Source organism: Aptenodytes forsteri, unplaced genomic scaffold (assembly GCF_000699145.1).
Source record: "Aptenodytes forsteri isolate BGI_AS27 unplaced genomic scaffold, ASM69914v1 Scaffold27, whole genome shotgun sequence".
In the NCBI taxonomy this organism is placed as follows: domain Eukaryota; kingdom Metazoa; phylum Chordata; class Aves; order Sphenisciformes; family Spheniscidae; genus Aptenodytes; species Aptenodytes forsteri.
Window position 1 is genome coordinate 2,538,047 of NW_008794407.1, and position 17,460 is coordinate 2,555,506.

The 17,460-nt window shown below is 40.6% G+C and overlaps 1 protein-coding gene across 1 annotated transcript in view; it reads right to left on the reverse strand.

The window, feature by feature from the left end:
• Positions 1 to 17,460, reverse strand: part of MYO10 (myosin X) — a 143,646-nt gene that overhangs the window by 83,312 nt on the left and 42,874 nt on the right. Inside the window, exon 3 of the mRNA XM_009288032.2 lies at positions 14,079 to 14,237. Within this exon, the coding sequence (XP_009286307.2) occupies positions 14,079 to 14,237 (159 nt within the window). The remainder of the gene's footprint in view (positions 1 to 14,078; positions 14,238 to 17,460) is intronic.

Sequence of the window (17,460 nt, forward strand, 5' to 3'; positions counted from 1 at the left end):
TGGAGCAACGCTTAGGACACGTCACTATTTTAAAAATTCCTTCTCTCTCTCTTTTTCTTTCAGCAAAAATGTGAAGAACTGCAACCTCTACTGAAATAGCTCCGATTTTGTGGTTCCAGTCTTCTGGTGCTTTGAGTATGTATTACCTCTTTGCAGAACAAGTTAAATGTGTGCACAAATTGCCACCAAATTATAACGATACAAGACAGAACAAATTCAGGCCCTCAAAAAACAACCTCCTCATTCCAAGGCAAGATCACAAAAAAGCTATATTCTTCACAGGCGCAGTGGATCAGATTTATCATCTACCAAGTGTCATAATCCAACCCGGGAGCAGCCACAACTAGATACCTGCACGCACTAACTAGGAGTTAGCTGGCCCAAGTGAAAGTTCCACCTTAACCCAAGGCAGTTCAGCAAGGTATCGATGAGCTGAAGCAGCATCTTTATTAAAAACTATTCCCGTTATTAAAAAAGTTCCCATTAAAAGACAAAATTTCCCACAGTCTTTGTAAATTTCCCCTGGGATACTCAACAGCAGCAAGATCTGCTGCAAGAATCATTTCCTACATCACTTCCAGGCTTACTACTTTTCCCATCCAGTAACTATCACATGCTCTTACTAGTAGCAGTATTTTATAAACAGCAGATCCTTCTGCTAGCCTCTACCCTGGCACCTCGAAGTCAGGGACTTGAGGCGCACCATGACCTGCACCCACATGCAGAAAAGCACCACTTCACCACCTCCCCATTCGCAGGGCTCTGCTTTCCCTCCCCCTGGGGTCTCTGAGCAGCCGCCCAATGCAACCCCTTTCTCGGAGGGCAGACCTTCCAGTTTTGCAAGTGCAAGCACCTTAGCAGCAAGTTGAGCCAGTGTAAAGATACACAAAAAATGCAGGGCTGTTCAGTGGATGTGTACTGTCTCCTGAACACGATTTCTGCACCAGGCATCATCATATGGCAAATTAAAGCAGTTAACAGTCAGAAGTAGGATCTCTAAATTACTTTATTATGCTAACATCGCAAGGCAGCCGCTTGGATGAAATTTCAGAAAAGGTATTTTCACATAAGAATGTCGCTTCCACTTTGCTTAAAAGCGAGTGAATTAAATTTTCTCTTTGTTCTTTGCAGTTTCTAATCTGATTCTCGTAGTCAATAATTACTTATTTTAATGAAAGCACTCCAAAGCAGTTATGAACAGGAAAAATGCTCATACATCTGCCAGAGCACTAGCGAGCAGACAGGATTTCTGAAGACTTCCAGTTGAAATAGTTTGAGGGGTATTTCAGAGAAATACTGTGTAGACCTCCTATCACGAGCCTGACTTCTTAAATCTGTGGCAATGAACAGGACAGTTTACTTTTCCGTGTTACATGACTAACTCAACACTTCAGACAGAACCACACACAAACTCTTGAATTACTTTGTTACAGACTAAACCAGCAACAACTTGTTATCAGATCACCACTAATGTATTTATTTAAACCCAAGAATAAATGAAAGTTGAATTATTCAGCCTGAATCCCAATGCAGCGCTTTGATCACCATATTAAAAGGTTGGGCTCCTTTTCCACTTTCAAATTTTTACTGAAATTTTACATTGATAACGCATCTCCCAAAACACTTTCGGTCACAAACCACTCCTGCTCCCCCTTTTAGCACAAAAAGAGGAAATAAGATTGTTTTGTTGATCCTCTAAGAGGACTTTCAAAATTAGAAGTTCAAGCCCTGTCTTCTCAGCTAGACATTCAGTAAGGCGATGGCATCGCAAGAGTCAAAATGAAAGATGTACTTGAGAAAGGAAGAGATTTTTCATCAGTTCTCCAAATGCTTTTTGTTTTGCTTGTTGCCTTCTGATAGCAATCAGCTTTGAACCTGTGTCTTGAAATCACTCCAAGCTCCTTCAAACACTCAAAACCAGTTAGTTCTTTAACAAGATTCAAGAGCTTACAAAGATTTCTGATACCCACAGAAATACTCTAGAAGAACTTGCAATGGTCAGAGTAGTCCTCTTCAACACGAGAGGGTTTGTTTGTTTGTTTTTTAAGGAAGACACAATCAGTTTACTTTAGTCTGATGCCAAACAAATGTAAATGATGTAAAAAGCTTTATTGGTTAAAATACACCTTTTCAAGTTAGCTTAAAATTACAAGAAACAAGTTTGCAATAGATGAACTAAATACAGTCTGGAATGTCGTTCTTACCCATGTAGAAAAGGCTTTCAGACTAAAAGAGGAAGAAAGAGTAAGAAATTTCCCCTTCAAAATTTTTTTCAGGTTCTCTACACAGAAAAAGGAACGAAAGAAAACTGCCCTAATGGCAAGATCACTGAATTAATCCTATAAACCAAACATACTAAATACATCAGGACCACCGTGCTCTCCATCTTTTCCCCTTCACAGATGCTTTTTTGGGTATTTTTGGGTCAGGTTTGCTCCATATCCAGCAACCATCCACCTTCCACTTCTTCCCTTTTATGTCAAGACTTGTGCATCTCCACAATAACTTTTCTATTTCTGATGATCCTTTACGATTTCTGTGTTTTACCCAAGCTTGCTCTTCCCATGTAAGGTCATCAATTTTATCCCACACTGTTTCTCTCATGACCTCCTTCCACCCTCTACATCAAGTACCCCTCTGTACTTCCCAGAATTCTAGCATCTGAGGCATCCCATTCCTCCTTCTTGCTTAAATAAATAAATAGGAGACAAAAAGGTGTGTGTGTGGGGGGAGGACTTCTTTCAGGCTTTGCGTATCTCATGCTACAGGGAGGGTGGGAGAGAAGGCAAGAGCAGGCTGGAAGACACTGTTAAAGGGCATTATGTGCTGCTCCTGAACTAGGTCTTTGATCAACAATCACAACAGAAACTAAAACTGCTTGCATTATTAAAACAGGCACAAGGAGACCGCATTCCTCAATTTCTATCACTGTGTTTCTTCAATGACACTAAAAATCAATATATTCTTGCAACCTGGTACTAGAAATGTTGGAACCGATCAAATACAGAATTAAGATGTTTTGTTACAGATATATACATTGACATTGAGAAAAAGAGAGTTAGACAAAGTGCTAAAGAGACTTTCTGCTTTGGGACAAGAAAAATCTGTCTCATTACAGAAACAAATGCATATTTACAGATGCCTCAAAAATTATGTTTCTGGGTTCTTTTTGAGCAACCCTGACTTTCCTGGAGTCACTTAAGGAACTGATTCTGTGTCTGAAAAGTTAGGATATTTTTTTTAAAAAGGGGTATTAGTATCAACCTGACAATTTATTCAACAAGTATTATTTTGTGGGCTTACCCTTAATATATGGGAAACTTCAAATAAAACTGCAGTGCAACTGGCTGACTAGAAAGCTACTTATATGTCACTTTTAGACAATGTATGGCAAAAGATTTTTATCACTGTTCCACACAACTTGCGCATCTCTCATACCTTTAAATCATCACAGCTACAGTAACATTACCGAATTACAATACCAGTGCTTTCACAGAACACGCAGAGGCAGACAACATTTGAAAGACCACAAAGTAGCTGTCAAACTCCGTTATGTTTTCAACACCAAATTTCAAGGTGTCAGGATGCAAAACCTGGGAACAGAAGAGTTTGCCCCACACTGCAGATACAGCCTCCGTCGTTCCCAGTTCTCTCAGGTAAAGGGATTGACAGTAATCATGACTGAGTTTATTCTGAGGCAAAGATAACTTGGTCAACCACCACATACACGTCAGCATAAAAAGGAGAAAGATGGCTGGGCCATATTTTGGCATGCTTTTTAGGGGAGGCAGCAGAAGGGGCAAGGGTATGCCATAAACAGGATGATAATTAATGCCCCTTGTTCTTAGTAGGACCTTGATTTATCCTCTCTGTGGTAAGTATACCCCATCTTTCAGCTAGTCCCATGCTAATTTCAGTGGGATGGAATCCAGTTGTCTCTCTAAATTATAAACTAAAATGTCTGAAGCCAAGCTCCTTTCTTAAAAACCATAATCAAAGTGAAGTACTAAACTACAAATTTAGATGTTTTCAACCAATCAAGCCATTTCTAAGATGGAAATGTCATACTCTATAATCATCCTTATGTGCTTGGCCTTCTGCAGCCCTCACCATGTTTGGTGACTCACGGTGGGTTTCCAACTGCCCAAATTTACATCAGCTTTGCTTTTCTTTACCTCTGGTGTTCCTTGTCAATGTGCACAACCTTATGACCCCTAAATTGTCCTTTTTTCTTCTCAAGGTCAGTTGTAGAACTGATTGCAAAATGAGCTGTTTGTAAACACACAGGCCACACTACAAATGCAAGAGTTAGCATCCACAGGAGAGGACCTTTAGAAGGGAACCAGAACACGACAGAGAATGTCACTAAGAAGATCAAATGTGAACAGCCAGCTACCTACGTCCAAGACCCACCTGCTAAACGTTCTCTTTGTCATTGTTTTTGAAAAGCGTCTTCTCAGGCACATTCACACTGCTTAGCTGCACTTTCCCATGTGCTTCAGTCCACGATGTAAGCTGCAACAGTCTCTTCTACCAACTGCCTCCCTGGTGGCCTTTTCCCTTCCTGTGCTAAGCACAGATCAGATCCAAGGCAAACCGACCAAGGCATTTTCAAAGTCAGGCTTTATGCTTGTTTTCACTGGTACAGTTCACAAGAAGATTTTTGGAATAATTTTGGATATTTTTAAATATGCGATTTCAGACAATCAGAGGCAACTGTTGGGGAACAGTATACCATATTAGATGCATCCTTTGTCTGTTATGTCGACCCTTCAACCCAACTAACGTGACCTTAAGCCTCCCTTGGTACAAGAGTATTAAGCAACACCGTCCTGTTCCCAAGCCCCTCCAAGGGCAAAGGCTATGCTACCTCTTCATGAAAAAAGTGGTACTTTGCAACCCAGCTACCTTGACTTCTAAATTAAGTGAATCCTTCCACTCCCTACAGCTTCAACCTTGCACATTCATAGTGTCCTTGCTGTAGGCAGCTAACCGAAGCTGCCTAGATCTGTTTCTTAAGGGTTAAAATCTGCTTTTTTGTCACCTTAGCTGCCAACGTAAATATCCAGAACAGTGTACAGAGGCAGTCAAGTCTTTCAGCTTAACTCCACAGAAGGCTCAGAGATGGTGAAGAACCTGCACAAAACTAAGAGCTCTCCACAGGTTAAAAGATACACTCATAGCTTAACCTCATCTTATTTTCCCATTAATTTTCTCTTACTGAACAGACTGTCCCATGTGGATGGAGATACTCAAGGAAACTCTACAAGTGTTATCCAGAATCTGCACAAAAAAATCCAGCTGGGAAAGACGAAACCAATATAAAGAAAAGCTGATAAAAGAGCATTGTTACAGCCAAAGGTAAAAACCAAAACAACAGACAATAATATTGATGTCAGACATCTTTCCTTATTTAAGAACTTCACATGTTTCTGGCAGTTTGTTTCCTGTATAAAAAGGACTGAGCCTCCTCGTTTTTATTGCATTTTTTTTCTGACTAATACAATACAACCTCTACCATGTAGCAGTCCTGTCTACCAGATGTCAGGATAATGATCTTTTGTGCATAGACTATTTATATAAACAGTTATGGAAGAGTATCTCTCTTCACCATTACCAAGTGGAGAGAGGAGGTGACCTCCTGAACAAAAAACCACGATCGATCAGAATGAGACATTGATTTTTGTCATTTTCATGGGCTGCAATACAGCATGTGAATGTAGGTTTACACATCAGACTGTAGCAATCTGTGTGCACAAGTGCACAGCTTAACACTAACCAGGCGATCTCTAGCTCAAATCAGAAAAGGCTCCACAAAGAGTGGAGACCCCATGGCTCGTCACTTCATTTCAAATGGCCTGTGGCCACACACTAGTTCTTCTTCCTGCTTTGTTATTGCACAATGCTCAAATGAGTCTCTCAAAGCTGTCTGAAGGTCTAATTCACCCTCCAGCAAGGAAAAGACAAAAATGGTCTCCTTCCTTTCTATAGATTCATCCTGGGAAGATGAAGGGGCTTTTCAGAGATAGCACATGCAAATGAAAACAAAAATGCTGGTAGATTATATACCAAAAAGCAGTGTCTCTAGAACACCGGAGAAATATTTTTAATATAAAGCTTTGGAGATCTGTTTCATTCTGCCTGCGAGTATTTTACATACTGATATCCAGATTTTCATAACTTCCATGGTCCTTTAATGTTTTAAGACCTCTTCTATAGAAAGGGGTTTTTTAGGAGGAGAGCGGGAAGAGCAGGAATTACGCTTAAACAGAGCATGAAAACAGAAATCAAAAGCCAGAATAACTATGTATTGCATGGCATATGTCTATGCCATGTAGTTTGTTGGATGGCATCGAACTGCTGCCAAATAGCCGTGGGTCTAGAAATCAGCACTAATACGGCAAACAGTATTAGCAGTCAAAAATCTGCTACATGGAACTTTTGGACTCCGTTTGCTTTTAAAAGGAAAGACTGACAGACATCAAAAGGAAATAGCTGAAAGTGCTTGCGAGAAATGGACTACATCTTTTCAAATAACAGTAACAGCCTGGCTATGAATCAATAGTCCATTTACACAGGTAGACAATAGCTATAGAAGTAATTTAATTCATTCTCAACTTAAATGGGCCTGTGGCCTTTCTAGTATTAAACTGCTGGAATATGTGAATAAGGCAGTTGGACAGTGTAGCACAAGCAGTAAATTTTGTGCAGCTCACTTTACAGTCAAAGCCTAACTCACGTAAAGAAAACACGTGCTGGTGACAGACAAGCAGTTTAAGTTTCGGAGTCCAAATTCCTGCTCTCTTTTCAATGCCTTTGTGGGACTGGGAGCAAACAGACCTTACAGAAAGGAGCCAAAGCTTACCTGCAAGTGAGGCAAAGGCGCACACAGAAGCGTTCAGCACCATTTGCAAAAGCTCTGACTGAACGGTGCTAAGCTGCTGTCGGCACTTACGCAAACGACTGAAAAATTTGCCTTTTGATTCTGCACGTTGGTCTACTTTCTGTTCTCAGCTCAGAGTTAGCAGTGGCATTCAATAAAGGTGTGGAGAAAACAACATGAAAACAAGCCTTCAAATCTCAGAAGACATTAGCAATATATACCATCACCAATGACAAAACCTGCACAAGATGATAAGATTTCTACTTTGCAATTTTCAATATGAAGTTATCATTAAGTAGGGCTTAGGTATCATTCAAAACTCATGGTAGTCAACAGGAATTGACACCATTGACCCTGCATGTATTATTTATTCTCCTACCAACCAACCAAATGAGAAGAAAAATACTGGTACAGAGCAGACAGAAAGGCAAGTTTTTTGATATTTTATAATAAAACTTTGACCTCCTCTGCCTCCACATCTGTCTCACTGAAATAGCCCACTGATGAAGGAGGGCAAGATCCCCACTGCAGCATATACATACAGCAGGTTACCAACAAGTACCTAATGTGCTGCAAACCGTAATATAAATTCATGTGTTTTGTGTAGCCGTTGCATACATTGCAAAGCATTTGTGTGGCCGTTGCATACATGATAGCGTACTCAATTACACAGACCTTTGTGAGCAGCTCCCTTTTTAATGATATCACATTGACCACGACACCTCAGGCTGAAATATTTGCTAAGATCTGGAAATATGCACCTTTAAAATCCCCAATATTTTCAGTTGAGGACAAAGTTCAGGCAAACATTCTTTATTGTTGTTTTTGTTATTGTTATTAGCAGTCCCACAAGTTCTGCAGTATGGAGGAATTCAGAAGCAAAGTTGGTTAACCAACCGATGGCACTTGTTTACTTCTCATATCTTTACAGCTATGTTCTTCCTCTAACATGTATTAAAACAAGAAAAACAAATAAAAAATAATTATAATTGGCCTTTGGCAGACAATTGTTGATCTATATAACTGACCATCCTTTAGAAATAGCAATCACCAAAAATAAATTCCACTAGATTTCCAATTAAAAGCCTGCTGTGTTTATATAGATCTTTGTCTGCTGCTCTCTAGTAACAGATGTGAAATGGGAGCTGTAATTAATGCTTGGAGACAGGAACTCACTTTGAACTACATTTTGAAAACATTATCTCATGTGTGTAAGCATAACATGCTAATTATGGACGTAAGTAGCTATGTATAGACATTTGTCGTGCATTCTTAGTAATGGTGGTCTCTGCTCTCTTCACCTCCGCTGAAGGAGCTGGTGGAGAGAATTTTCCCCATCTCCCCAGTCGCATAGGAAGGCATGAAAAACACTGTGATCCATCAGCATGCTTTTAAAATTTCTTTACTGTAAAAGCAGAGCAATTAAATAAACAGCAGTTTCCTCAGTGACCATAGAGCAGATCCTGCAAACCGGGTTACTTGGGACTGCTCTAGAGCATTGGGTGCCTGTGGAGAGGAACTGTGCAACCACAGCTGGGTTGCAGACAAGACCAGGATAAATGTAGTTCTAGGAGCTAGTGTAATAACTAAGGACTTGGTCTAAATGTACATATACAATATTTATATGTATTTTATAGTACTAACTAACGACACAATTTGTGTATACCATTGTTTGTTTTTTTTAAAGTCAATGGCACACACTTATTTATACCATGGAGCACAACAGGCCAAAGACCAAGGCTGTTGAGCTGTCCAGCATAATGTATGGGTCCTTGATACACATTCTTTTTAGGTTGTTTCTGCAGGGAGTGCATCCACGTTTTTCCATTTAAGGAATCGGTCATGACAGTTTTTGTCTTTATAAGTAAACACTTTGGGGCTACTGTCTTCTACTGATCTTCCTTTGTCTTTCTGCCTCCACCTACAACTTGTACCCGTGCTAGAGGACATCTGAACAGGAGCGCTTCCAAAGTGTATGAATTATGTCTGTCTGTATTTAATTAACCATGACTTCAGTATGCCCTGCTATTTTCTCACTATAACATGCAGCAACATCATCCACTTCCTGCTGACCATCGTAACATGGCACAGAGCAGCCGCACCAGATCTGAAATGAGTTTTACTGTACTCAGAAAAAAAACAAATATGCAAAAACCTAGACAAACAAGTCACAGAGCGCAGCTGACCTAGATACTGAAGTATCTGTGTCTGCAAACAGAATTTGAAAAAACCCCGATGGTGATTATTGATTAATACTGCACAAACATCAACTGGTTGCCTCAGGGAACCCTCATGACTTCGAGGGAGATAAATTATCTAATTACTGCAAGTTTAACAAACTACAGCTGAACACGCTTCTAAAGTAAATAAACAAATAGATTTAAAAATCGACACATAAATAACTGAACATACCTTTTAAGAACAGATAACTGAGCATTCAGTGTAATGAAGTGGCTAGGAGCTCTGCAAGCAACCTTGTCAGGGAAGAGACAATTTTTCGAGTTTAACACCTTTTTTAAAAATCAGAGAAATGTTGCTTTCTCATCCAAGTTATTCCATGTTTGTTGCTTCAGCTGAAGAGAGAAAGGAAGCCAGCCACAAAAACTGAGCTCCTAATTACCATCATCCTCCCTCTGATGTGGCTGGTACAGCACTACATGTCTACGTGGCTGGTACAGAAGTTTTTATACATACACACACAAACCTAACTGACGGTTCTAATTATCAGCGGGCAAGCTGTAGTCCTAATTTGAAAGTGAGCAAAAATAGGTTAATGTTCTCTCTCACCCTTCCTGGCCACCACACCCAACTGACGGACAACCTGGAGGCCACTCTCCCCGTCAGGGGAGGGTGGCCGAGGGACCGACACACCCTACCCCACGCAGCATGCCTCTCTGGGCACGGGTACACGTTCTCCACCTAAACAAGACGGGCACGCATCAAATCATCACCACTTCAAAGGGGAATGTGCCTACCTGGCACTTCAGAGCTTAATTCAAAAGGAAAAAACTAATCAGATGTGCTTCGAAACTTGTTTATTGCTTGAACTCAGGCAAAGGAGGGTGGATCTGACACTGAAAACCTCCATACTGACCTGCACAATGTATACTGCAGTTACCCGCCTCTCACCTCAGCAAAAGCTGCTCTCTAATCCTCTGGTCTGCTCTTCTGAAATTTGCTCGCCTGCATCAGTAACTAACCACTGGCCACAGGGACAAGACAACCACAGCTCATCCCGGAGCCAGCTCGAACACCATAATTTGTGTGTCTTGCAGCACAATCCACGTGGTGTGGTTTATGGCGTCCTCTCCAAGGCTAAGCCAGTCTCCTCCACAATGTGTACTTAACTAAAAGTAAACCAGAATCAACAGCTTCGGGAACAACTTGCCTTTGAACAGCGACAAGAACGGCCGCCGCAGCACTTCCCCTCTCCACATTGTGTGCCCCGTGCTGGCCTTGCTTCACAGGCGACGAAATCCCTCATTCGCCTTCACAAAAGGCTGTTTTCAAATGTGGGCACCTTCTGCTTTTAGTACCAGTGTTTATCTTTCCATATTTTGCCACATACCAGCCTAGCACGCAAGCTAATCTGAACATTCACAGACAGACGTTAAACCTCGTATGCCGATGTTCAGAAGCTGGACCTCCCCTATCAAGTTGTTCCTGATGGAGTAAAATGGGGGAGGAAGTAGCAATGAAACCCCCTGCAACATATGATCACTGCCATCCTAGCTCTGCTCCTTTCCTGGACAATAAAAGCAGTGATAGCCCAGAAGCAAACTTTTAGACAAAAGCAGTATTAATCAAGAAACCTGAAAAAAATACCAGACAGGAGCCTGCTTTAAGTAATCAAGAAAGGGCACGTACATCCCATGCTTCTCACAGGCCCAAAAGGGAAAACACGCACTCTTTTCTTTTACAGAAATTCAGACAAAAAGTATCACAAGCAGATGTCAACAGACTTGACACTGATACAAAAAGATGGTTGCACATAGACACGAACAACTTTTGTCATTCACCTTCTCGCTAAGAGCACAGATTCAGCTAAGAGCCTCAACTCATTAAGTACAGAACCAGGCATCATTCACGCTACGAACACAGTCTATATGCTAAATCAATATTCCTCCCTCCCCCAAAACTAGGAAGAAATACAGAAAATCCTCTGCTGATCCTTTATAGCTGCTATTGTTGGCAGCAGCAAAGAAAGTCACTGACACGTTTGACAAAACTTGGCACCCATAGCGAATATCTTTATAGTATTAATTAGGAAGTAGTGAAGAGTTTAGGAACACGGGTATGATTATGTGAGACAAAAATGTTATTAAGTAAAGGAAGATTAAACTGAACTCAAACATCTGAAGATATTTACTTAAATCCTCATTGCTGGAGAAACAGCTCCTCAAATACTGACAAACACACAAGTTAACAGTGGAAGATTTGCATAAATAATTGTCTTCCTGAGAAAGCAACTGTTCAAATTTCTTCTTAATTGTTTTTCTTCTATATTTTTGAAATTATATATAGTTTACACCACAATTTAGTATATTACACTTCATATAACTTTTGGGCTTGCTTCTTCACACACACACAAAACTTACGTCCTAATTAAGTGCATTCTTCATTAAGGGTACAAAGGTGCTTCCCGGTCTCATTGCCACTGAGAAAACTAACAAAAAGCTGCCAGACTCAAGAACCACACTAATATGCTTGTAATACTACAAGCATAAAACTCAAAAAATGCCAGCATACAACTTTGCATGCCTTCCCCCCCCACTTAGGATGTGGACAAGGAGGTACACAGAGCTGAAGTAAAGAGGGACAAAACACCTGTAAGCTAAAAGTCGAATCACCATATAATTGCCATGTCCTATATTCGGGGACGGCAAGAAGTCTTACAACGGCGTGACCAAGCCCTAGGCTCAGAGTGGAGAGGGGTACACGCCTTCCCAATTTATCCCTAACGTACAAGGGACAGATACAGCCAAGGCGGATACAAGAAACCATACGTGCACTACACTCATGAAGCAATTCCTGGCCAAGGGAGAGGACTTTTTGGAGGGAAGGGAGAAGGCAAATGTACAATCCGGAAAGTTTTGCTTGCTCCTGGCATGAACTCCAATGGCTTCCACTGTCCTGTACAAGAACTAGTCTGGTCCCAAAACAGAATGACCAGGAGCCTAATTTCTTCAGCTGCAAGTATGCCTTCAACAAAGGTAAACTTAATGCACCTTTCAGTCCATTTTTTTTTTTTTTTAGCATCAAACATTAAAATATCTTTGAACTGTTGAATACAGTTAAGAGATTTTGGCTTGAAAAGACATGGTTCATTTTGCAATGACAATACCTCCTCCTACAACACATGCTCATGTATCTGTGAAGTTTTGTAAAATTATTCAAGTTATTTAATTGGCTTTTCCTGGGGTTTCTGTTCCTGGAGCCCTGTGCTGCTAAAACACCACCATTGGCACAGCAGGAGTGGGGTATCAATGAGGAGGGAGAAAAGAAGACGTTTCTTACATCAGGTCCCGGTTACACGTATAGGACAACAGAGAGGCTTTCATATGCATTTCAAAACACAACTTTTTTCTGACCACCTTTTCAATCATTTTTCAGGTGAGGTGGATTCAAAAGAGTAAGCAGTAAAATTACCAAAACTGAAGGGATAACAAGTATTCAGCAGCAACTGAAGATGTGTCATCATTAACAGCACACAAACCTGTTTGTCTAGAAATGTACAACGCACTGAGCACCAAGTATCAGAATACCCTAAACTTGCCTTGACAAGCTAAGAAATAAGCTAGGACATGTCTCTTCAGAACAAGGCTATTCTTTGCCTCTGCAAAGAACCACCCTCTTTTACATACACGCTTTTTTAAAGGGGGAAGAGTCCTCCATCTGAGTACACATAATGGCTCAGAAAACAATTTTTTTTTATTTTAACTCACACTGAGTATTACATTCTAATCTAATAACACCAGTGGAAAACTAAACTCTTACCAAGTAACTACTTTTCCCTGCACATGCAGGATTGTTCATATATACTATTAATTTTTTGTTTACTGATTTTTCTGAATGGCAAAATGGTTCATCTGTTTTGAGAAAAAAACATACATAAAGACTTTTGTAAAGAGAACCACCTCAACACTTAGCATTTGCCGTACCAGCCACTTTAAAGGTAATGTGTAAAGGAACATAATTTCCTTATGCCTTTTTTTGCTTTTTATCATAAAGAAATTTCTAAACACAGGGAAAGTTTATTTTTACATGAAGATATGTTCATTTTTAAAAATAAAAAAGGCAAACTTAATAGATGAAGCTTGGAATAAAGCATGTATATGACCAAATCAAGGGCCTAGACAGGTGGTGCAAACAAAAATTATTTATGTTATGCAATTATTAATTAAAAAAAAAAACCCAAACCAGAAAACAAAGCCACCAATCACTGAACCACTGAAAAGTGAAATTTCACAATCTGTCCCAGCCATTAATATTCCTTGTATCTTTCTCACATTTAGTGTCGTTCCAGATTCAGGAAAGATTCATATCTAGTCAGTTCAAGACTAATGAAAGCATTTAAAGAGCAGGTAAATCTAATCACAAAAACCTTCATTACAGAGCTGAGAAAAAGAATTCTGTGTGGACTAATTCCTAGTTTTTCAAACTGATAAACAGCTGCCTGTTCTCATACACCCCAAACTCCGACTATCTGTATTTAATGGCACAGGTCCTCAGCTTGACGATCATAATACCATCCCCTTTCTACTACAATAGAAAAGGGAAGGCTGATCAGAAATGGATCTTGGCCTGACGGGATCTCAAACGGCAGTCACAGACTAAATCCCACAGCATCCTCTTTGGTGATGTACGCAGCACATTGTTGGGGCAGAGAGTCAAAGGAGAAGAGAAAAACAAGAGCCCTTTACACAACCCTATCATCGAAGCGTAACAGTGTATATAGCATGCCAGTTTTTCCAAGGTTTCCAAGGGATTGCCTGGCCAGCCCTGAGCTACTTTCTCCTTCCATCGCTGTTGGCGAGAAGTCACTAGATGTGGCACGCTTCAGCTGTATGTGGATGCACAAAGAACTGGAGAACGTTAGGAGGGGAGATACCACAGAACAGCAAAACACACACAGCACTTACACATTCAAAAACATTCCCTCTGGATATTTTTCTTAATTTTAGAAGAAACTTACATAGATCTTATCTTGCTGATATCGCTGGAATAAGTTGTGCATAATGGAGCCTTCATGGAGATCTACAAGTGCTGCCATGTCTTCCACGCTCTCTGTGCTTGTTTGATGCATAGGCGTTACTTTTTGGTGTGTGATCGTGCTCTGTTTGTAAGTGAATACCTGAAAGGAGGGAAACAAAAAGAATATAATAATCAGAGCACACATTCAAAAAATCCTATCTGAGAATGGAGCTTTCATACCCATATTCATATTCCCTATCCAGTTTATCAGTGTGCAGACTTATAAAATATAATAGTCTGCCAGTCTACCTTCTTCGAAAGCTTCTCTGACAATAACTGAAGCCCCAAATACATACATGGATGTCATATGAAACTAGCGCATACTGACAATGCACTGAGGACTAAAACGTCTTTTCCTTTTTAAGGGCATATGTCATCTTGTTTCACACTGGACTACTGTTAGACTTTATCAGGAGAAAAATAGCCAAGCAATAATCATTCCCAAAAAATCCAAAACCAACCAAACAAAACCCCACCCCTTACAGTAAACCCTGCTTATACTCAAATTACTCTGGGAAGAAACGTTTTACAGTGCAAAACAGCAAATGAAAATTATTGCTCTAACAGGCTGCAAGTGTATATGTTTGATCTGAAATCCACTTAAATGTTTCCATTCAATTCTCCGGTCAGGACCGCTATCGGGTCAGGTCATTATTCCTAATCTAAGTAGCACACTCAGTTCAGTGTGCTGCAGATATTTGAAAATGAATAGGTGAACCAATTTCTAATTAATGGACTTTTGAGACAAATTTCTGAAGCCTGTTCCAAAGAGACAGTAAAAGCTCTAAAAAAGCCACAATTTAAATACTCAGTCAGAAAACACTCTACATATCTTCATAAAACTATCACAAATATGCTCAGAAGATGTACCCATCCCCAATCTAGTTAAACTTTTATGAATACTTAAACTTTTATGAATACTAATGACATCACTAAAGACTTGAAAACAATAGCTTTGGAATTCAGCTTCCCATTTCCTTTTAATTTACATCTTGGCGGCTCAACCTTATAGACATATGCCTGCATCTCACAGCCACGGCTACTCAGGCAATACTAGTGCCCGCTAATGGTACCGTTTCAGTGTAAGAAACTCAAGTGCGGGGTTAATGCAAATACTTTAATGATGTGCAATATTTAAAAAAAAACCAAACCTTCCCAAATCCTTTGAAATAATATTTATAAAACCAATGGAAGAAGCGCAATAACCAGCAGCCCGAACGCTGGTGAGCACTGCAGGATTGCTGCTGCGGGCTGGGGATCAGGATTGGGTCCCGATGGACAGGGCAGTGCAAGGGGCCACATCTGCCCGGGAAGAGAAAGCCCCTCAAAGGATTTCAGCATAAAAATATATATATGATCCTGGTAACGAAAGACTGAACAAGGACGGTTGCATCATCATAGAAGGCCATTCAGGAAAACAGTGATTTTGTCTGTCTTGCTGAGGCAAGTGAGAAAAAGAAGCTGAAGAAGCAAGAGGCTGAACACAAACCACACTTAACATAGAAGCGCTATACTCGGATATCCCACCAGCTGATAGAGGAGAATTTCCTGATGAAATTTGTTCATTAAAATCATATCCCGGGTGTACCAAATTCTGGCACAGGCCATCGCACCATCACAGCTGTCACTTGCACCAGCGCAAAGTGCACTGGGGGAGGGCTGGGGGAGAAAGGAGATCCAGGAAACAAATTTCTGACAGGTGCTGGAAGGCAGCACAGATGTCAATGGGACACACGAGCAAACCATCAGAAAGTTCCCAGAGATTCAGAGCATCCAAAGCACAGTCCCTAACTGCGGGGAAAGAGACAGACAGTGAGAGATCTGAGCCGTATTTTGTGGGAAACAACCATCAAGATGACAGGACAAGCATTTGTACAGGGCAGAGAGATGCTGGCCAGGATGGAGAAAGCAGCCACTTGTACATGATCCAGGGGCAAGCGGTCCAGCTATCTAACAGACAGAAGGAATGCGAACAGCATCAACTGATAGCAAAAGTTTGAGGCTGAAAACAGCGTTAGCAGTCCCAAGACTAACCACACAAATTGTAAGCTGGAATTAGAGGTAATTACATCTCAAGAGTAATAAACTGCAGTTCCTAGTCAGAAGAACCATGACAAAAAACCCAAAGGCCATACTGCAGAACAAAGAATATTGCAAGTTGGAAGACTTGGAAATAAAAGGGATTTAAGGAGAGCAAATCCTAGAAAAGTAAGTAGCTTAACAGAAGCCATGTATCAGCATGGAATTAAAACAGAAAAATAGACTCAATAAGAGAATTAGGAAACCAAAAGGGGATGGCACATATCCTGTGAGTGCGGCTCATGTGAACACGGAAAGGAAACAAAACATCATTTCTAGGAGGAGCATTTTTGTATTTGTGATTTCTGTTCTTTGGTATGTGATGCACAGGTTAGGAGGGTAGGCAGAGCACTCCATACATCACTAAACACATTTATTAACATAAGGAATTAATAAAAATGCACTGAGAAAAACAACGTGACAATTGACTTGTGAGTGGCAGGACTATCTAAGATGAATCTATTTGCAGATTCATCCTTCCCACTCAAACCCACTATTTTCTCTTCTTCAGGCTGGTTGTCCTCATGCTTCCAGCTCTTCCACGCATTGCCTCCTTGTTTGGGTGAGGAAACGGCTCTGTGAGCTGACTCAGAGAGATGCCCGTGTGTCAACCAGCTAAAAAACACAGTGACTGGTCATAATGGCTGCCACCCAGACTAGAAAGAAGGAGGGTCTCTTCCTCAACGCTGGGGAGTTACTTTTCCTTTACTTTTAATTTTTACCAGAGCCACACATCCTTCAGATTTCATAAACCCACTGTAAAACTTGGTCAAAATCATCTAACGAGATCAAAGTCATCAGACAGGGCAGCAGGATCACATGCGCAGACCTCACCTCCTTAAAGTGGGTTTTTAGCAGTCCTGCTGCTCAAGCCCCGAGAGGCCTGCTTTGTTTTATTTCATCTTGACTCACGCCTTTATTAGGATAAGGACGTGAAAAAGCTACCTTGAACTTTATCGTTACTAATTAGAAGGTCATGTTATGAAATATTACAGGAGATGAAATCCTCAGGAAATAGGAACCAAGAGCCATTCTGCAGGGTCAGCATGCAGGAGAGGAAGATGAACAAGTTGGCTCCTGAACTTCAAGAGGAGCCCGTTGGCAGAGTGCAGGAGCGTCCATCCTCAAGGATCTTGCCAGCATTTCTGGAAGGTCAAGTAAAACATGCAGGAAACTTGGAATAAGATTTAAGACAAGCCTAAATGAGAATTCAGCAAAAAATTCTTTCCTCTCAAGATATAAAT